Source organism: Onychomys torridus, chromosome 2, assembly GCF_903995425.1.
Source record: "Onychomys torridus chromosome 2, mOncTor1.1, whole genome shotgun sequence".
Classification (NCBI taxonomy): Eukaryota; Metazoa; Chordata; class Mammalia; order Rodentia; family Cricetidae; genus Onychomys; species Onychomys torridus.
Genome location: NC_050444.1, coordinates 131,854,024 through 131,875,435, shown reverse-complemented (window position 1 = coordinate 131,875,435; position 21,412 = coordinate 131,854,024). Strand labels below are relative to the sequence as shown.

Genomic DNA, 21,412 nt, shown 5'->3' with positions numbered 1-21,412 from the left:
TCCCAGTACTGGGATTAAAGGCGTGTGCCACTACTGCCTGGCTCTCTTTTCTCTCCTAGACTGAGTCAATCTCATGTAATCCAGGGTGGCCTTGAACTCACAGAGATCCAGATGGATCTCTGCCTCCTGAACAATAGGATTAAAGGTATGTGCCACCACTGCCTGACCTCTATGTCTAATCTAGTGGCTGGCTCTGTCCTCTGATCCTCAGGCAAGCTTTATTAGGGTACACAATATATCACCACATTCCTCAGATTCAATGGCTCCCTAACAAAGTGTGTGGCACCAAGCAGGCCCCAAATATGCAAATATTGAGACCTCATCTGGTGTCTGTCTCAGATTCCCAGACCACGAGGTCAGAGACAACCTCTCTGAGTGACAGGCCTGGTGGGGACAGTGCTTAATGTGGAGCCTTGTCCTTCCAGAGGGAGATCACAGCCCTGCTCCCCAGCTTCTCCCTTCCGTTCAGGAACTCAAAAATTCAAGCCAGGCGTGGTGGCATATGCCTGTAATCCCAGTACCTGGGAGGTGGAGAGAGGAAGATCAAAATCATCCTCAGCTATATAATGAGACTGAGGCAGCCTGGTCTACATCACATCTCTCTCTCTCACACACACACACACACACACACACACACACACACACACCCCTAAACTCAATTCTGGGAACAAGTATAAAACTTCAGTTATCCAAGATGATTAAATTCTAGATCATGAAAGTACCTTAGAACTGGGGATCTTCTTTACAAGCTGCACACATAGGGACTGTGCTCCCAGTTAACAACCAGGTCACTGAGTACACATTTGGAATTTGTTGAAAGGTCCCATGTGCAGGGTTCTTACCACAACCTGGGTGTGTGTTTGTGTGCGTGCAGCTACACTGTGTGCAGATGCATGTGGAGGCTGAGGTCCACCTAGGGTGTAATTCCTCAGGTACCACTCACTTTGCTTTTTGAGACAGGTCCTCTCATTGGCCTGGGGCTCAATGGTAGACTAGGCTGGTTGCATGTAAGCCTCCAGGCACCTGACTATCTCCACCTCCCCAGATTTTAAATGTGTGCCATCATGCCTGGCTTTTTTTCAAAAATGTGAGTTCTGAGTTTGAACTCATGATTATACAACCAGCACCTTACCAACTGAACTAGCTCCTCAGCCACCACTTCCCGACCCCCCCAAACAACTCTGGGGTTTAGCCTCAAGCCATTCACCCAACACACACACTGTTAACCTTTTATAGTCCAAACACCGTAAGAACATTGTACTTGTCCAAATCACTGCAAGGCTGCCCCACAGAAACTTGCCCTGGCACTCCCACCCCAGGATCTGTGCGAGCATCCATGGCAGCAGTCCCCCAGGACAGATGTAAGGTGAAGGGATGTCCCCGGCGTTTATTTATGGAGCAGGACCTCAGCCCTGGACACAGTTATGCATGAAGTCAACACACAGACTTGTATAGTAAGTAGGATAGTCACGGAGGTGGCTGACATGCGCAGATGATACAAAGTCCACCGAGCGCACCAGGACCTGGTGAGCCAGGCGTGCCTCTACCATGCGCTCCACATCCCTGGCTGAGACCACCTGATCAGCTCTGGAGTAGAGGTAGAGCTCAGGCCAGTGGGAGCCTGAGTTCTGCAGCCTGTCATAGAAGTGGGTGTGGAAGAGGGCAGTGACCGGAGCCAGCAGGAAGTGGAACAGGACGACCACCAGGGCAAAGGCCACCACGAGCAACAGGCGCAGCACAACGGGCCGGCGCTCCAGGATGATTGCCAGGGCCCTCAGGGCCCCTACCAGGTTGCTGTCCCCAGGACCACTGTCAAAGATGGTGCCCACGACATGCAGGTGGCCGAAGCGCTGATGGGTCTGAAGGAGCTCTAGCACGTAGCGATAGAGCATGACACCAGCATTGCTGAAGACATGGAAGAGCAGAGGCTCTCGCTCAATCTCGTAGTCAAAGAGGAGCTCGAGCAGCTTCTGGGCCATCACACGAAGTGAGGGGATGCCCAAAGACTCAGAGAAGAAGACCATGTGCCAGGGGGCCGTGTATCGGATCACAATGCAGCCCTGGAGAGACGAGAGGGCCCAGGTCAGTCCCAGGGACACCGTGGGGTGGTGGGTGCAGGTTAGTCAAAGGAGCCCAGGAGCTCTAATTTCCACAGTTGTGTCGCAGTTAGTACACCAGCTGCAGTGCAGGAACATTCAAAGCCTGCTGTTTTGTTATTGGGGGTGGGGTTGTTTGCTTTCGTTTTTTGTTTTGTTTTGTTTTTCGAAACAGGATTTCTCTGTGTAGTCCTGGCTATCCTGGAACTCACTCTGTAGATCAGGCTGGCCTCGAACTCACAGAGACCTCCCTGCCTCTGCCTCCCAAATGTTGGGATTAAAGGCGTGCTCAAGGCCTGTGTTTGAACATGCTGCTGCACGCTGTTCATGCCTCCTCAGCCTGGAATGGTATTTGAAGCCTGGAGCTGACAGCATGTTTTGGAGACATCTGATCCAACCAGAAGAAAGTCTCTTCACTCTACTTCCCTCTATGGTTGTCCTCCTGGCCAATCCTTCCCCAGACTTTGCAAAGCTAAGGCCTTTGGATATACCATGTTGCAGCTACTTTGCAACCCCCTGAGACAGAAGGGATGGCATGCAGGCCCCAGTCTTAACCACCAGAGGGCGCTTCTGAGCCAGAGCCAGCTATCTCCTATCTCCTTCCCGGCTACAGCTCCCTGAAAACAAGAGTCCACACTGACTGGTTTGGGGGTCTGACCTTTAGTTATACCTGGTTCCTGGACTTAGGATCATTCCTCACACTCACCTTCAAATTCCAAACCAGAAAGAGAGGGAAGCGAGGATGGAGAAGGAGAGGGAGGAGGGAGGGAGGAGGGAGGGAGGGAGGAGGGAGGGAGGGGAGGAGGGAGGGAGGGAGGGAGGAGGGAGGGAGGGAGGGAGGAGGGAGGGAGGGGAGGAGGGAGGGAGGGAGGGGAGGAGGAGGGAGGGAGGGAGGGAGGGAGGGAGGGAGGGAGGGAGGGAGGGAGGGAAGGAGGGAGGGAGGGAGGGAGGGAAGGAGGTAGGGAGGAGGGAGCCTGTCAAAAATCTAGGCCCAAGCTCACTTTCAGCCTCCACACCCTTCCTGCGTGTGCCAAGTATACTTTAACCCTTGGACGGGTCCCCTTGAAGGCCAGCTGGAGAAGGCACCAGACGCTACCCTGTCTGGGCCTTAACCCCTCTTATTAATTTGTTCTAGAGACAAGGAGAGCCTCTGTCAGGGGCATCTGAGTGGGCAGGCTTTGGGGTCAGACAGGTCTGTGCTTAATTCTTGGCCCCTCCATTTACTAACCGTCTGGGCAAAGAGAAATTTACTTCCTCTTTCTCTGTGTTCCCATCTATAATTGGGATGACACCCACCTCAAAAGGTTATGGTAGAAGTTAAATAAAAAAAACGCATCTCAAGAGACAAAGATGGTACCTGGCACAAACGGAATCCTCACAGTAATGGCACGGAGAGAAGTGTATGGGCATAGTTCTCCGATGACCGCCAAACTGATGACCGCCAAACAGGAAAGGCCAGCATGGTCACCAGCCACAGACCCCAAGCTTCCAGCCATGGGGGCACTAAAACTCTGCAGAGGGCTGCTGAAGGCCACCTACACTCCCAAATGATAGGAGCTTTCCAGTCCCCATTGGTCCCCCTCCCCCACAGCAGATGGGACTATACACTCTGACTATACACACACACACACACACACACACACACACACACACACACACACCCTTACAGCCCAGTCTTCAGTACGCCAAAGTAAGGGCCTTTTTAAATCACAAGGAAGACTATAAAGGAACAAAAGAATTAACTGCAGGGGCTGGAGAGATGGCTCAGAGGTTAAGAGCGTTGACTTCTCTTCCAGAGGTCCTGAGTTCAATTCCCAGCACCCACATGGTGGCTCACAACCATCTGTAATGAGATCTGGTGCCCTCTTCTGTGTACATAATAAATAAATAAATCTTAAAAAAAAATAATTAACTGCAGTGTGTGACCCTGGATTAGACTCCAGGGTTGGACAAATCATCTGCAGAAGATGCTTTGGGAACTTGCTACTTGGGTCTCCAGACACAGACTGGAAATGGCATGCAATGAAAACTTACTAACAGGACAAGATGGAGTCTAAAAAAAGCAGGCTGCACACAGTAACTAACTACTACCTACTTATACAAAAGGTATACAGAGAAAACCTAGAAGGATACAACCCTTACAGGGTAAGCCGAGGCAATCTTTAGATGGTAGAATAAAGCCAAGTTATTTTCTTTCAAATAAAAAAAATGGAGTTTTAGACTGGACAACTGTTCCTTCACACCCATCTTCTCTTCGCCAGGGGTAAAGACAGCCCTTCCTCTCTGAGGCTGTCCCTACCACCTCAGCTCCTGTCTTCCCTGGGACCTTCCACCCCCCACTTTCTTCCTCATGCCTTCTGTCTCAGACTATATACATAAGGGCCTCGCTCTGCAAAAGGCAGCCCCCCCCCCCAACGTCTAGGGACTGGCATGCCCTCCGGGGTTTTCTTGGCCATCCACTCCCCTTTCCCCGTGCGAGTCTCTTCACTAAGTCTGAGTTCCACATTGCTTCTCTAAACGAGTGCTGCCATCTCCTCACTCCTGGTGTCTCATCTCCTAGAACCTAGAATTCTCTTTAATGCTCCTTTCTCAAAAACACAACTCTACCCAGAAAATGCCCCAGCCTGGACCCTGGCGTGACCCTACACCTCCTTATCCTACTCCTGATGTATGGGTAACCTACCATTCTTCTTCCCAGAGCTCCGCAATCCATCACCAGGCCCCAGGCTCCTCTGCACCTGAGTCATTGAGGCCCTCTAATCTACTTCTGGCTTCCAGTGCCAGCGTTTCCAATCCCCCCTCCCCACACTCTGCAGAGAAGGGCTTTCTTGCTTGCTTTCCCTCTCTTTTTTAATGCGTGGTTTTTTGAGTCACGGTTTCTCTGTATAACCCTGGCTATCCTGGAATGGCTCTGTAGACCATGTTGGACTTGGAGATTCGCCTGCCTCTGCCTCCTGAGTGCCAGGCTTAAAGGTGTATGCCACCACCAGGATGGCCAGCGATGGGCTTTCGTTCTTTTCTTTCTTTCTCTCTTTTTTTTTTTTAACCAGAGCTGAGGACCAAACCCAAGGCCTTACGCTCGTTAGGCAAGCGCTCTACCACTGAGCTAAATCCCCAGCCCCGCGATGGGCTTTCTTAATGGCAAACCTAGCTTTACAGTGCCATCAATTCTCTGAGGACAAGGTCCTGGTGTCGCCTCTAAACACAGACACGCTGTCTCCTTGATTTGTACCCTCTGCTGAAGGCTGCTTTGAGGAGATCTGACTAAACATGTAAAAGGGGGTTTTCCACACTGTACTCAGGCCTTCCTGGGACTTTGCAGGTTACCACAACCTCCACATCCAAATTTTAGATCGGCCTAAGAAGTGTAACTCTTCTCCAAGAAACCCTGTGATCCCGGGAATGGAGAAGGGAAGGTGTTATCAGTCCTGAGCTCACCTGGTCAGAAAGGGAGGAGGTCCTAGAAAACTATACCCAGTGTACCCTGTCCTGGCTCCTGCCATCCAAAGAGGCATGGTCCAGGGTATGGGGCATGGGCTTATTTCACAACCAGGGAACACATCAAGGCCTTGCGGGAAGAAGAAACAGGTAAGGGGACTGAAGCAGCCACATGAGGGCATGGTACAAGCCTGCCAGAGCCCTCACGGGCCTTTGGCACGGCTCTAGGGCTACCACACCGGTGCTCAACCTTTGCTTCAGTCCAAAGGTAAAGCAGCCAGGCTTACAGTTCCCCACAAAGCAGCCAAGAGCAGCGGAGGCCCACACCCGGGGCAAGCACTTGCACACAATTCTCACCCTTTTATGGTAGATGGCACTGTACTTGGCCAGATTCTTGTCTCTGCAGCCACCCCAGCCCAAGAGAATCACCACGGGCAGTCGCTTCCTGGCTTCCTTCCCATCTTGGCTGGGGTTCTCTGAAAAACAGATGGGAACTGTCAACACCCAAGGCAGGATTGGGGTTCTGACCAATTTAGAGCTGTGGGCAGGAAACCAACAGGTGGCCCTGTTTCATGTGGCTCCTGCCCCCATCCCTCTGGTCAACTGCCTTTCGTGGACCTCTGTGGAGGCACCATGGCATTACTGGAAAAATCCACATGAGGACACCGAATTTTAGTAACTCAAATCCCAAGAAAATAAAGTGAATGCTCTTTCCAGACATTAGCACCTTCCAGCCCAGGGAACCATGACCAATGGGCTAAATCAGACCATTTTTCTTTCATTTTAAAAAATTACATTTATTTCTTTGTGTGGAAAGGGCCACGGATGCCAAGGTGCGAGTGTCTGGAGGTCAGAGAAGTAACTTCAGAGTCGGTTCCTCTTCCACCACGTGGGTCCTAGAGATCAAACTCAAGTCATGAGGCTTGGCTTCGAATGTCTTCACCCACAGAGCCAGCTCGCCAACCCACTGTTCTTCTACAATCTATGAGCTAAAGAGGTGCATGTATGTGTGGTGTGGGCCCTTGCCCATGTGTTGTGTGCATGCACCATGGATGCTAGAGGTCAACACTGGGTATCCTTTGCAATCATTCTCCACCTTGTTTGTGGAGACAGTCTTCCTATGAACTTGGAACTCACTATTCATCTAGGCTGGCCAGCCAATGAGCTCCAGGTTCCACCTGTCTTAGCCTCCCTCAACACTGGGGTCACAGATGTGTGCTGCCCTGCCTTTTTTTGATAGTGTTACTGGGAATATGAACTCAGTGCTCTCAGGCTTGAACAGGAGGCACTTTACCCAGGAGCCACCTTCCCGGCTCCAGAAATTGTTTTTTGTTTGATGTTGTTGTTTGTTTTACATTGCTGGGGATCAAACTTTGGGCTCCACGGTGCTCTACCACTGAGCTACCTGAAGCCCAGGCTTTTACTTCTTCTTCTTCTTTTTTGCTTTGCTGGCCTTGAACTCACAAAAATCCATATGCTTCTGCTTCCTGATATTAAAGATATGCACCACCATGCCAGGCTCCACATTTTTACATTTTTAAACGGTTAGGAAAAAACAGTGTGGTGACACACACACCTATAATCTAGCACTCAGGAAGCTGAGGCAGGAGGACTGAATAGGGAGAGTAGCCTGGACTACATATGAACCACGGTCTTTAAAAAATCACAATAAAACTATACGAACTTAAATTTCTGTGTATAGCCAGGCGGTGGTGGCGCACACCTTTAATCCCAGCACTGGGGAGGCAGAGGCAGGCGGATCCCTGTGAGTTTGAGGCCAGCCTGGTCTACAGAGCGAGATCCAGGAAAGGCTCCAAAGCTACACAGAGAAACTCTGTCTCGAAAAACAAAAAATAAACAAACAAACAAACAAATAAATAAATAAATAAATAATTTTCTGTGTATATAGCTAGGTATGGTGGCATATGCCTTTAATCCCGCATTCAGGAGACAGAAGCACATGGATCTTTGGGAGTTGAGGCTAGCCTAGTCTACATAGTGAATTCCAGGACAGCCAAAGCTATAAAGAGAGATCCTAGCTAAAAACAAATCAATAGCGGGCTGTGGTGGCACAAGCCTTTTAATCCCAGCCCTGGGGAGGCAGAGGCAGGTGGATCTCTGTGAGTTCAAGGCCAGCCTTGTCTATAAAGAGAGTTCCAGGACAGCCAGAGCTACACAGAAAAACCCTGTCTCGAAAAAACAAGACAAACAAACAAACAAACAAGTCTGTAAATTTACAAGAAGACTCATTTGATGCCTAGAACTGTAGGTCAGTGGCAAACAGCTTGTCCGGCATGAATAAAGCTGGGGTTCAATCTCTATCACATGACTGTGCATGCGGGGGCACACAGTTTTATTAGGGTCTGGAAATGTAGCTCATTAAACAGATGCTGGCCTAACATGTGTAAGGCTGTGAGTTCAATCTCCAGCACCATAAACCCAGCATGGCAGTACATGCCTGATATCTCAGTACTTGGGAAGGGAATCAGAAAGGATCAGAAGTTCAAGGCCACCTTTGCCTACATAGTGAGTTTGAAACTAGCCTTTGCAACATGAGACTCTGCCTAAAAAATAAATAAATAAGCCGGGCAGTGGTGGCACATGCCTTTAATCCCAGCACTTGGGAGGTAGAACCAGGTCGATCTCTGTGAGTTCGACGTGACGCTAGCCTGGTCTATAGAGCTAGTCCAGGACAGGCACCAAAACTACGCAGAGAAACCCTGTCTCAAAAAACCAAAAAACAATTATAAATAAGTAGATAGATGGATGGATGGATGGATGGATTGGACGGACGGACAGACGGACAGACAGATAACTGAGTTACATTGGAACATAGCCATTCTTACCCAATTTGTCTATTGTCTATGGCTACCTTCAGATGAAAACAGCACAGATGAGTAGTTACAAAGGAGATCGTTGGCTCACAAAGCCTTAACTATTGCTGTCTCTTTACAGAGAAACTTTGGCAGCCTCTTTCTTATCTATGAATAGATGGAGGGGAAGATCTCTAGAGGAAAACTGGAAGGGCTTAGGGCAAAGCTCAGCTGACACAGTGCTTGCCTAGCACGCTCAAGGACCTGGGTTTCACCTTCGGAACCACATTAGGCAGGGTTGTACACCTCTAGAATCCTAGCTCTCAGAGGATGGAAGATCAGAAGTTCAAGCTCGTCCTCAGCTACAAAGTAAAATCAAGGCTCAAGGCCAGCCTGGGGTACATGAGACACCCATCTCAAAAATAAAAATAAAAATAAAAAAATAAAAAGAACAAAACAAAAGACCTGGCTGAAACAGCTTACGCAGGGACAGGAGGCTGACTGGCCACACCTCCCCTGCTGTCAAATCTACTGCAGCCTGTACTCATGGATGTAAGGATGCTGTGGAGTCCCAGCTCCCCACCCTGAGCATCCCCGGGGTTAGCCCCATCCACAGCTGGAAGCTTGCTTCCTTCAGTGATGGGAGCACAAGCTGCCTACACCATACCTGTCTGAAGAGGCCTTCCTAAAACCATGTCCTACCTACCTCATTTCCCCCGCCCCCCCCACACACACACAAGGTGAGTGCCGCCCCTCTGTGGGGCATCTGCACAAGGACTGTCTGTAGCTAGACAGCCGACCTCTAAAACAGGGCTGGTGCGTACCCTTCCAAGGACCAAGCCACTTGGCTATGCTCAGCCGACACCTGAAATTTATGGATGCTGGTGGTGACCTGGTAACAGTAAATTTCAAGGCTAGTTAAGAAGATGGTAAATATAAATCACTAACCTTTGGACAAAAGGAAGACAACAATTTCCTGTGGAAATTAATGTGATTGAAAAGTTCAATGTTCCTGCTCTCCAGCCGCGGAGACTCTGGCCTTCAGAGATTAACTGCCCGCACCCGCAGGGCTCTGGGCCAGACGGAAGAGAAGCTGCCAGACCTCCAGTCCCTTGCTGACACCCGCTCTCCCTTCCAGGCTCTACTAACTCAGGTGGCTCCAAACAGTCACAGCCTTTCTTAGCCCTGTGCCCACTCTATCGTCTGCCAGGGTGGCACCTCAGGACCTGCACTATATGAGTGGGGACCAGCCCAGCCTTGCCCACCATGAAGCTCTGGCTTAAACTGGGTTAACCAACAGCTACCCATTCCCAGCGGATGACTCTCTGAGTGAGCCACTGGGTTTCCTACCCACCAGTGGCCACATGACAAGACCCCTCACAAACACAGAACAGGCCTTTCTAAACAAGAGGCTTGAGCAGGTTCTGCAGGGCTTCCAAACTGTCCTCCCAACACTGGGATCTAGAGCTCTGCTCAGCTCTGGGGTGAGATCTGTTAGGTCCCTTAATAAATGATTCTCAAGATGTTCATCTCTATGAAGACATCAGTGCCCTGGACATCCTGCCCACTCCCAGAGCCTAGGCACTCCCTCCAAGAACTAATCTCTACTCTCCAGTGGCTGTACCCCACATGCTCTTCACCAGGTCAGAGGAGTGCCCACTGGCCCTCTGTAGTTCACATTTGCCTTTACTTCTTTGTGGTGTTGGTACCCAGGGCTGTGCGCATGGTAGGCACGCAGTTTAGCACTAGAATTTACCCATAGCTGTCCCTTTGAATTCCATACATGAAAATTCTATAAAGGCACCTTTCAAATATGGCTTGGGAAGTGACAGTGGCCAAGAAAAGTCTGTCAGAGGAAGTCATGTTCCCTACCGTGGCCTCAAAGGCCCAGTGGGGCATGCAGCGTAGACAGAGGGCAGGGCATGGCAGGGCAGGTCTGTGATAAGCCATCCTGGTGCTGAAAGCCTGAAGGACAGAGAGCAATGGGCAGAAGGGCAGCAGAGAGGGGGGCTGGGGCCTGAGTCCATGAACTAGAGGCTTGATTCCACAGCAATAAAGGGTGAGTGAAAATTCTGGAATGGCAAAGTGGCATGATCCAGTCTGTTCCCGATTACTGTAGACTTCCACCACTGTTGAACGTCTGTCACTCTCCCCTTAACCAGCAGGTTCTGCGATGCAGGAAGTGACATCGACCGCATTTATCATCACATGCCCAGTGGACAGCACCATGGCTGGCCCGCACAAGGAACTCACCCCACCTCGATCATCAGACTAGTCAGGTGCACCCGCCGACACCATGCTCTCCTCATATTACACTGCCAGTGTTTGCTGGAGGAGCTAGGCTGCCATGGCAGGCCAGGGGTGGTGAAAGTCTCAACAAGGGCAGTGGGGAAACAAAACCGGGAGAAGCCAGGCGGTGGCGGCACACTCAGGAAGCAGAGGCAAGTGGATCTCTATGAGTTTGAGGCCAGTCTGGTGTACCAAGACAGTTCCAGGACAACCAGGGCTGTTACACAAAAAAACTCTGTCTCAAAAAAAGAATAGGAGAAGGAAATGACAGGGCAAAAGTCACAGGCTTGGAGTGGTGTCACACACTTCTAATTCTAGCACTCTGGAGGTTGAGAGTTCTAGGCCAGCCTGGTCTACACAGCAAGAAAAATAAAGCAGATTCATGATAATTTTGAAACATGAAATTTCAGTAGGTCACAAACCTCAATATAAGAATTAAAACTAGGGGCTGGAGAGATGGTTCAGTGGTTAAGAGAACTCTCTGCTCTTCTAGAGGACCTGAGTTCAAGTCCCAGCAACCACACAGCAGCTCATAACCATCTGCAACTCCAGTTCAAGAGGAACCAGTGTCCCCTCTCCTGACCTCTGTGGGCACCAGGCACGCACATGGTGCACAGACAAACACGATGTAGGCAAAATACCAACACACATAAAATCGATTCTTTTAGAAAAGAGAACATCTTATGAACTCAACTGGGCAGTAGTTTTGGGCCGTGACACCAACATCACAGGGAACAAACAAAACAGATAAGATAAAATTTCAACATTTGTACTTTTATTTATTTTTATTTTATGAGTGTGAATGTTTTGCCTGCATGTATGCATGTGTACTGTGTGTGTGCCTGGTGCAGCTCTGGATCCTCTGGAACTAGATCAAGGTGACTATGAGCCTCCAGGTGGGTAGAACTGGAACCTGAGGCTTCTGCAAAAGCAACAAGTTCTCTTAACCTATAGGCCACCTCTCCAGGCCCAACTTCTATACTTTAAAGGGCACTTTCAGAAAGAAGGAGAGACAGAGAGAGAGAGAGAGAGAGAGAGAGAGAGAGAGAGAGAGAGACTGACTCACCTCTGATATGGTACTTGTATTTAGAACATACTTAAAACTCTTACAATCTAAAACCAAAAACAAATAACCCAGGTGTGTGTGTGTGTGTGTGTGTGTGTGTGTGTGTGTGTGTGTGTGTCCCCATCCCCACTAGAGGGGAGTGAGAGCAGAGAGAGAAAATGTATATGTATATGAGTGTGTATGGTATATATATACGTGTAGTAAGCATCCCTGTATGGACATAGGCACCCATACACATATATGGAAGCCAGAGGAAGACAGGAAGTGTCCTGCTCTATCACTCTCTACCTTATTCCCTGAGGCAGGGCCTCTCACCAAGCCTGGAGCAAAGTTGGCAGAGAGCCCCAATGATCTTCCTGTCTCCACTGCTCCCCCAGTATGGGGGTTGTGTGTGTGTGTGTGTGTGTGTGTGTGTCTCCATCCCCAGCTTTTTACATGAGTGCTGGCATCAAAGCTCAGATCCTCATGCTTGCATAGCAAGAGCTTGTAGTCAGTGAAGCTGAGTACATGGAAAGATGTTTATCTTCACAGTCATTCGGGGAATGAAAGCCAAAACTACAAGTTAACATCACTTTATGCTTATGAGAAAAGCTACAACCACAAAGTCAGAGGATGACGAACTTTGGTAAGGAGCCAGCCCTTCACACTCCTGGTAGAAAGGGAAAATGGTACAATCACTTTGAACAACGGTTTGGCAGTTCCTCACAGATCTGAAATGTGCTGTAACCCCAGCAGTTCTGAGGCAGGAGACCTGAGTTCAATCACAACCTGGGCCGCCAAGCACACGTCAAGTCAGCCTGGCATACAGAGCGGCACTGTGCGGGCTGGTCTTCTGTCAGTGACACAGCTAGAGTCACTGTAGGACCTCAACTGAGAAAACACTCCACGAGATTCAGCTGTCGGGCATTTTCCTAGTAGGGGAGGGCCTGTCCCATGGTGGCTGGTGCCACTCCTGGGCTGATGGTCCTGGATTCCACCAGAAGGCAGGCTGAGTAAGCCATGAGGAGCAAACCAGTAAGCAGCTCTCCCCATGGCCTCGCCATCAGCTCCTGCCTCCAGGTGTGTGTGTATCTGCCCTGCTTGAGCTCCTGTCCTGACTTCCTTCATTGATGAACAGTGATGTGGAAACTTAGTCAAATAAACCCTTTCTCCCCAAGTTGCTTTGGTCATGGTGTTTCATCACAGCACTAGGAACCCTGACGAAGACAAAGACTCGATCTCAAAACAACAAAAATTAACCCCTGAGTCACTTGTGACTCAATAATTCACATCTAAGTATATGCCCATAGAACTGAAAACAATGGTCCATGCAAAAATTTGGATGTGAATTTTCATAGTAGTATTAGTCACACCATGTGAAAGGTGGACATCCGTACAATGGAATACTATTCAGTCACAAAAAAGAATAAAGTACTACCCAGCCTGTAGTATAGATGAGCCTTAAAAACACCATGCTAAGGGAAAGGAGCAAAAGGTCATGTATCAGAGGATTCTGTTTATATAAAACAGCCAGAAAAGGCGAATCCATCGAGATGGAAGGCAGATCTGCGGTTGTCAACAGGTGGAAGGAAAGGCAGGGAGTGACCATCAGTGAGTCCAGGATCTCTTTGCCAGTGTAAAAAGTTCTGGAATTGGAACCTACCAATGTTTTCACAACCTTGTGGACAGACTGAAAACCAATGAACTGTACATTTTAAAAAGATGAATCTTGCCGGGAAGTGGTGGCACACGCCTTTAATCCCAGCACTCGGGAGGCAGAGCCAGGCAGATCTCTGTGAGTTCGAGGCCAGCCTGGGCTACCAAGTGAGTTCCAGGAAAGGAGCAAAGCTACACAGGGAAACCCTGTCTCAAAAAGCCAAAAAAAAAAAAAAAAAGATGAATCTTATGATATGTGAATTATATCTCAATATCATTTTTTAAAATGATAACTGAAAAAGTAAGCTGCAAAATACTATCACAAAAGAATATCATCTGAATGAACAGGCAGCCACTCTATACATGGAAAAAAAACCAACTATTAATGGCAAATCTCTCTAAAATTAGAGGCAGTTTCTTTTTTGAGACAGGGTCTCACAGCTTTGAATTTGCTGCCTAGTTGAGGATGCCTAGAACTCTGATCCTCTTGCCTCTCTCTAAGTGAGGGGTTACAGATGTGCACCACCACAGCTGGCTTAGAGTTGTTTTGTTTTGTTTTGTTTTGTTTTGATGTTTTTTAAACCGTTTTCTAAAACATATATGAGGCTGGGATGCAGCTCAGGGGTAGAACTTGCCTGTCTTGTGTAGGACCCTGAGATATTCCAAAAACAAAAGCGATTTCAAAGCAGAGAGCATCGATTTTGCCAGGGAAGTTACAATACCATTTCAAAACTACAATTGGAAAGACAGTCCCATCAAAGCAACCAAGCCAGCGTGGTTAAGGATACCCAGAAGCCCTTGGGAGTGAAGAAGCATTCTTTTCTACCCTGACACTACTTGAGCATGCTACAAAATAACTCAATCCCAGGCCGCCTGTCATCTGTCAAGGAATAACGGGATGCTAGAAACACGAGAATTACAAATATGTCTGCTGTTCAGCAAGCAGTTCAAGTCATAAACTAAAGCATAAATTAGGTTGTGTGTGTCCCAGGGGCGTGCAGAGAAGACAAAGAGGACGACATGACACAGGCTGTTGATAATGGGAAGCGAGAATCACACACAAGGAAGCCATGTGTATTTAAAAGGCAAACAAGAAAATGACTCCCCATTTTCCCTACCTCTCAGAAGTCCTCTCAAGAGTTCACTGCTCCTATATTTAATCCAAATTATTTTAAATTTAGCCTTTGAAATAACATAGTGGAATTGCATTCCATCTAAGAAGCCACATTGTCCAAAGCTGTACATCAGTCCACATCTTTAATTCTGTGACTATGAAACAGACCTAAGGTAAGTCTTTTAATTCCCAATTCCTCTATCTGTGGAATGGGCTAATACTTACTACAAAAAATTCAGCAAGATCATGACTACAGAAGGTTCAACAACGTACCCGCTCAAAGAAAGAGTTCAATACGTAAAGTGACTATTACTTCGCTGCATGCCCACTGTAGAAAAAGTAGAAAATGAATATCAAATAAAACAGGAATCATACTCTTTGTCATCTGCTTTCTTCCACTCAGCAATATATTGTGACCATCTCTCCCTGTCAGTTTCTATATTTTTCCACCATTATTTTCAGTGGCTGCAGAACAGCTGTAGAATGTTTTCATAATTTATGGTCACCAATCTCCCATTATTGAACATGATGTTGCTCCCCAATTTGAGGCTATAATAAAAATACTTCAATGGACAGCTTTTCTTTGTGTACAGCCTTCACTGTGGTATTGCATTCCTGCAGCCCTTCCTCACACCAGTGGAAATCTTCACAGTCACAAGCTCTGGAGTAAGGCTCTCAGGCTGAAAAAGTGTTACTTGGAGCAAGATATTTCATGCCCTCCATACGCCCATCCGTCATTTGTGAAACACAATTAAGGGTACCTCTCCTGCCAGGGTGACAGTGAGGATTAAAAACACAATGAAAGGAGGTCCCAGAGGACTGGCATGGGGATGGGGCACAGCATGGTCAACAGCAGAAGATGACCAGTGAAAAGGGCACCCCTCAAATGCAGGGCCCGAAACAGAATCAGGCATGAGCAGGTCCCCAGAAGAGGTTTCCATTGCCTTGTTAATGGATGAAAGAGAAGGCATGAGAATTCAAAAATAATTTAAATTTGTGCTTCAACAACACACTAAAATTGGAACAATTACAGAGGAGATTAGCATGGCCCCTGCACAAAGATGACACACAATATATGAAGCATTCAGTAGGGTTTTGTTGTTTTGTTTTGTTTTTTGGTATTTTTGAGACAGGGTTTCTCTTTGTAGCCCTGGCTGTCCTGGAACTCTCTGTAAACCAGGCTGGCCTCGAATTCAGAGATCCACCTACCTCTGCCTCCCGAGTGCTGGGATAAAGGCGTGTGCCACCACCACCCAGGTGTGTTCAGCGGTTTTTAAATAAATGAATGGAACACTTCGGAAGAAGGTGGCGGTCACAGCGGTCTCTGGGGTCCTATAGATAAGAGCAAATATTAATTGTCCTTTCCCCTGTCCTCCCTCCCTCCCTCCCTCCCTCCTTCCCCCCTCCCTTCTTTCCTTCCTTCCTTCCTTCCTTCCTTCCTTCCTTCCTTTTCCTTTTGAGACAGGGTCTTGCTCAGACTAACCTGGAAATTGCAATCCTCCAGCCTCGGTCTCCTCTGTGTTAGGATTATCATCATACACCTTCACACCTGGCCACCTCTTGAGGTTCCTGGCTCTCTATGAGCAAGGCTTGCCAAGCCCCCCTGGACCCCGCTTCCTGCTCTCACTTCTCCTCCAGTGCCTTTATTGTGGCACCTTTGCTGACCACCACGACCTGTCAGGCCTCTGGAAGCTGCACTCCTCAACACTCGCCCCTCATGATGGTGGGGACCCAGCACTGCTTCTGTGCCAGAAAAACCTTCCTGAGTTTGAAGATACGGCTACATTGCTTTGACCGTTGCCAGTGGCAGGCAAAAGAGAAGGCTCACAATAAAGTCTGGAACCCCTCAAGTCACCTTAGGTGGCTGCCTTGAGGCCTTCTGGTAACTCAGAGTGAGAGCCCTGTCTTCAAAGTTTCTATGACATTTGTAGGGTCAGCGTGGTGTTAAAAGATCAAATCCAAGATCTTGCACGTTAGGCATGCCAGTCTGCCCAGCCTGCTCCACAATGACTAAATGACTCCAGCCCACCGTTACAGTTAGCAACGGCTACTCACTTAACTGTCAAATCACTGCAGTGCTTGGCTCTGTGGCTTTGATTTGATTTCCTATTCGGGGAAAGGGTAAGGCAATTCCAAAAACTAAAGATGACTGACCATCCTGCACACTTCCTCACTAAACGGTAACCACAAAGGAAGGGCACTATTTGCCCTGGGCCTTCCAATGAGAGTCATTCTGAGCAGCCAGGCCAACCTGTAGAGGAACTCTATCCAGAAGAGAATCCATAAGATCAGAGACCACAGTGTACAGGTTAGGGTTGGGGTTGGAGTTAGCTTTGGGTTAGGGTTGGGTTTGGGATTAGAGTTAGGGTCAGGGCTAGGAGTTAGGGTTAGAATTAGTCTTAGGGTTGGACTGGGGTTTAGTGTCAGGATTAGGGTTGGAGCTAGGGTTTGGGTTGGTGTTAGGGTTGGGTTTAGGGTTTGGGTTGTTGTTAGCATTTGGATCAGTGTTGAAGTTAGCTTTAGGGTTGGTGTTAGGTTTGGGTTAGTGTTGGATTTATTCTTAGGGATGGAATTTGTAGGGTTAGGATTGGGGTTTAGGCAGGTGTTGGGGTTGGGATTCAGGAAGCAGTCCATGTCTTCCAAATTAGCTCTGACTCATGTACACTGAGCATGCAGCTAACAAAGTCACTGAATTCCCTGGAGGGACTTCCTCTTGGAGGAAAGATTCAAGGAAGTAGGCATGCTGTCTCTTAGAAAGGAAGAGAGCTTACTTTCTAGACGGTACCCACAGAACTGTGAACCCACTGCTTCCACTTTCCTTCTCTCTAGAAAACCACAGCTCTCTGCAGTTGCCTGTACATGAATCCCTTGAGGCACCAATAACTAACCCTTGGAAGACACAGCAAACGCCAAGCTGAGCAGAAACAACCTGAAGGCTGATGTGGTTCAAGAACAGGAAGTACTTTCTAACAATCCCTCCAATAGGCCCTGGTGTCTGGGAGGAAGCATCTGCCAACAACACAATGTCCTACAGAGGAATGCAGGGCAAACTGGCCCCTCGGATGTCTTCCAGTTCTAAGCCCCAGCCTCCTAAAGCAGCCTGGGGAAGCACAGGGGAGGAGAAGACTGGACAGAGCACCCACTAATCCTAGGGGGTTCTTCTTATTATTTCTATCTGACACAAGAGAAGTACATGGCTCAGAAAGATTCAATGATCTGCTAAAGCCAGGAGTAGCAGTGCGTTCCCTTAACCCCAGCACTTGGGAGGCCAAGGCAGGAAGATCTCTATAAGTTCAAGGCCAGCCTGGTATAGATAGGAGTCCCAGAATCCGCCTCCATCATCATCATCATCATCATCATCATCATCATCTACCAAAGCCAGTTCCGGTGGCACATGCCTAGAATGCTAGCTACTAGAAAAGATTAAACAGTATTTGTAATTTCAAGCTTATTTGGGCAGAGGTGTACATTCAAGGCCAGTCTAGACAAGAGTGAGACTGTCAAAAAGGAGGGCTGAGCTGGCGAGAAGGTCCAACAGGTAAAAGCACTTACTGCTAAACCACATGACCCAAGTTAGATCTCCAGCTCCACAGGGCAGAAAAAGAGAACCAGCTGTCCTCTGTACTGTGCACATGCACTATGGTGTGTATGCACCCACACACAAATAAATATGTATGGCATAGTGATAAAACACTTACCTTAGCATGCATCAGGCCCTGGGTTCAACCCCCTAGTCCTGCCAAAATAAATAAATAATAAAAACTTGCCAAAGCCAGAGAGCTACTAAGAGATAGGGCAGGAAACGCAAACCAAGACTGTCTCTACCCACCTGGGCAGAGGGAGCATCCCTGCCCTCCTGGTCATGCAGAAGGGAGTGCCAGCCCTTTGCAGCTAATGATTCTGCAAGGACAGCAATATTAACCGACTTCATCTCATGCTAAAGTCAAAAACCCTTTCATAGCATAAACCCAATGACCCAGCTCTAGGGACAGGTAGTGGCAGCCATCCGTGCTCTGGGAGCCGAGAGGCTGCTGTCCTGTTCTAAACTCCAAGCAAGGAACACACGCAGCAGGACCAGAGGGACCTGGGAAGGCTGTTGAAGGAAGCTAAGCTTTATGATGAGCTGGACAAGTGAGGGGCAGTGTACTGGAAACACTGTTCCAAACAGACCAAAGAGCAGAAGCAGAGGCGACCTGTATTCCAAGCCTCCTCTGCAGTAGTTTCCAATAGACACAACTTTCCATTCTCTGGCCCAGCACCTTACATTGCTTTACAAGCTACTAATCTTATGAAGCCTCCCACACATCTTTTTTAATGATATGAATGTAGGGGGTAAACAACGTTCATTCTAAATGCCAACTACTAAACTCATTTCCATCAGGATCTATGCCAAGTTCTTTACACAAATAATCTCAGTTGTGCAACCAGCAATTTTTCCTCATTTTTGCAGATAGGGAAAACTGAAATTCAGAGTTGAAACTCTACCGAAGGTCATCCAATTACTAAAAGCAGCAGATAGGATTTCGACAGAGTTCAAGCCGGCCTAAAAACTCGGTTCTGTTAACCACTGCCAAGAATTGTGGGGAAGCGGAGAACGAGGCACGCTGAGCCCCTGGGCTTTTCTGGAGACCAGAGACTCCCCAGGGACTCCATTCGATCTGGAAAATGAAGGGTGGGCCTAGCCACACTTGGCGATGAGGGGAGAGAAATGGGAAGCCCAATCCAAAACAAAAGAATCAGGGTGAACCTCGAGGGTCCTCCAGCCACAAAGAGAAGCAAGAACACGGGCCTTGAGAACCTGGAACGGAAAGACCCTCAGTCGACTGGGGGCGGGGCGCGGGGGGCGGGGCTCTGCGCGCCCCGCAAGCTCCATCCTGCAAGGCAGACCCCGGAGGGGGCGGGCCGCGAGAGGGCGGGGCCGCGGTGCAGGCGGGGCGTCGCTGCAAGGCTAACCTCCCCAGTCCCCTTCCATACTCTGGCTCCAGCAGGGCTGATCCGGGATCTCGATGCTGTAATCCAGCTCGGCCGAGGCCATGGTGAAGGTGCGGGCCGTCAGCACGGGCCTCCCGCCGGAACTCCCGCAGTTTCACCTCGCCTGGGCCGGACGCCGCCAGGCCACGCCCACATCCCGCCCACGCCTGGCGCTGCCCAATCCCCGAGCCGCGTTCTGTGACCTCCCTCCTAGCAACCACCAAGTCGCTCCGCGCCTCCCGCCGCACCCACTAGCCGGGCCCTCCTGTCTTTGGCCCACAGCAATTGGCTGACTCTCTTGATTTAGATCAAGTGTTGGTCAGCGGGCCGCGTTCTTGGAGCGTCCCCATCCCCTGTGAAGGTAAGAGTACGTGGGAGAGTTGAAGTATTATAGACATCTCAGAACTTTGACTTCTCCAACCTGGTAGAAAACTTGGACTTGCACATCTAACTACGTCTACCTCCATCACTAGCCACAGTTCACAGGCTGGAGGCAGAAAATCGAACAAAACAGCGTAAGGCGGCAGGTGCGGACCCGTCCTCCCTCCCACTCGTGGGAGACTGGCTGCCTGGCTGGGGAGGGGTCTTCAGGTAATGACTTAAGGAATGCCCTTTCATGGGTGAGTCCAAATAGCTTAGACTAGTATAGCTTTCTTGCATTTAGTAAATATTTACTGAACAGCTAGCTGTATGTGCTAGAGACTGGACAACGTACAAATCTTTGGGCACTAGTGAGCTCCAGCCATTGGTCCAGCGGTTCTCGGCCTGTGGGTCATAGCAGATATTTGCATTATGATAACAGTAGCAAATTTGCTGTTATGAAGTAGCAACGGAATACTTTTATGGCTGGGGGTCACCACAACATGATGAACTAACTGAATTAAAGGGTCTCGGCATTAGGAAGGTTGAGAACCACTGCCTCGGTCCCTATGGTCTTAATGGGAGAGGAAAGAACGGTGTATGAACCACCCCTGGTCCGATGGGGAGGACATATACTTCAGAAGAGTAAGGATTGGGGGAGCCCAAGAGAAGTAGCAGTTATGACTACAGGGTAGTTGTGGGGCTGGGTCTTGAAAGACTTGTGAAGAAGGGAAGGTAAGAACCCACGGCTGAAAAGTTTAAAAGGGGAACAGAGAGAGGTGAGAACAAGAAATGCTGTGAAGTGTCTTCTGGCCAGATGGGAGACTAATGCAAAAGAGACATTGGAAGGACAGGCGCAGGCCCAGGGCAGCGTTTGATGCCAAGCTCATCTTGGAACTTGCAGCTAGACGATGCCAGTGGAAATATGTTTTCCAATGTGTCTTACACCTTTGAGCACAAGGGCGTAGCTTTACCATGAAGACAGCAGGAAGTTGTTTTAGTACAATGCAGAGCCTGGATTGGGGATTGGAAGAAGGAGGGAGGCCAGTTAAGAAGCTGTTTGAGTGATGGGGAAAGCTTTGGGTATGAACCTAGGGGATGGAAGCCAAGGGGGAAAGTCTTGAGAGCTGGTGATTAAGTAAGGTAAATAAAATCTCAAAGATGACACTGGACTCACCAACAAGGAAGTGGCTAGTGACCTTTGCCAGGGCCGTTTCAGTAAGCAAAGATTCGGTGGCTTGAGAGGTGGGTGGGAGGTGACAGGCACAGTGGTAACCTGTAATCTCAGCATTTGAGAGGTAGGCCCAGGAAGCCAATTGTTTCAAGGTCATCCTCCAGTACATAATGAGTTCTAGGCTAGCCTGGGATACCTGAGACTTATCTTAAAAGAAAGAATGAGATGGAATACTTTCAAGGCATTTGTCATTTATTGGCAACCTCTAGGTCTATAGGCTTCTGTTCAGGTGGGAGAGACCGAGTAAAGAGGTAAAAGATAAAACTGTAGTGAGGAGAGGGCAGGTAAAAGAGCGTGCCCCCCAAGTGGAAGAATCTCACTTTAAATGGTTGAGGGGTGACCAGAGAGATGGCTCGCCAGCAAAGTGTTTCCCAGCTGAGCAAGAGGAACCAGCTT

General features: G+C 48.8%; 2 protein-coding genes and 1 non-coding gene across 6 annotated transcripts in view; 2 read left to right on the top strand and 1 right to left on the bottom strand.

Annotated features, from left to right (window-relative positions):
* Window positions 1–615: 615 nt before the first annotated feature.
* Window positions 616–19,609, bottom strand: Tmem53 (transmembrane protein 53). 2 transcript variants are annotated; one of them, XM_036177030.1, is made up of 3 exons: window positions 19,405–19,609; window positions 5,892–6,010; window positions 616–2,060 (listed from the first exon to the last, which is right to left on the bottom strand). In XM_036177030.1, the coding sequence occupies exons 1-3, from the start codon at window positions 19,484–19,486 to the stop codon at window positions 1,407–1,409; spliced, it is 855 nt and encodes a 284-aa protein (XP_036032923.1). In that variant the 5' UTR covers window positions 19,487–19,609; the 3' UTR covers window positions 616–1,406. The 2 variants fall into 2 exon arrangements, with proteins under 2 accessions (XP_036032923.1, XP_036032924.1); XM_036177031.1 differs by having other exon boundaries at window positions 19,426–19,609.
* On the top strand, window positions 15,444–15,548 carry LOC118578959. The gene has a single exon (XR_004944342.1). It is a non-coding gene; the product is annotated as a U6 spliceosomal RNA (small nuclear RNA).
* LOC118577047 (armadillo-like helical domain containing protein 1) overlaps window positions 19,386–21,412 on the top strand; it is a 34,589-nt gene continuing 32,562 nt past the window's right edge. The window contains exon 1 of one of the 3 annotated variants that reach the window (XM_036177033.1): window positions 19,386–19,783. The gene's annotated coding sequence lies outside the window, so the exon portion shown is untranslated. The remainder of the gene's footprint in view (window positions 19,784–21,412) is intronic. The other 2 variants (XM_036177032.1, XM_036177034.1) reach the window with 2 other exon arrangements.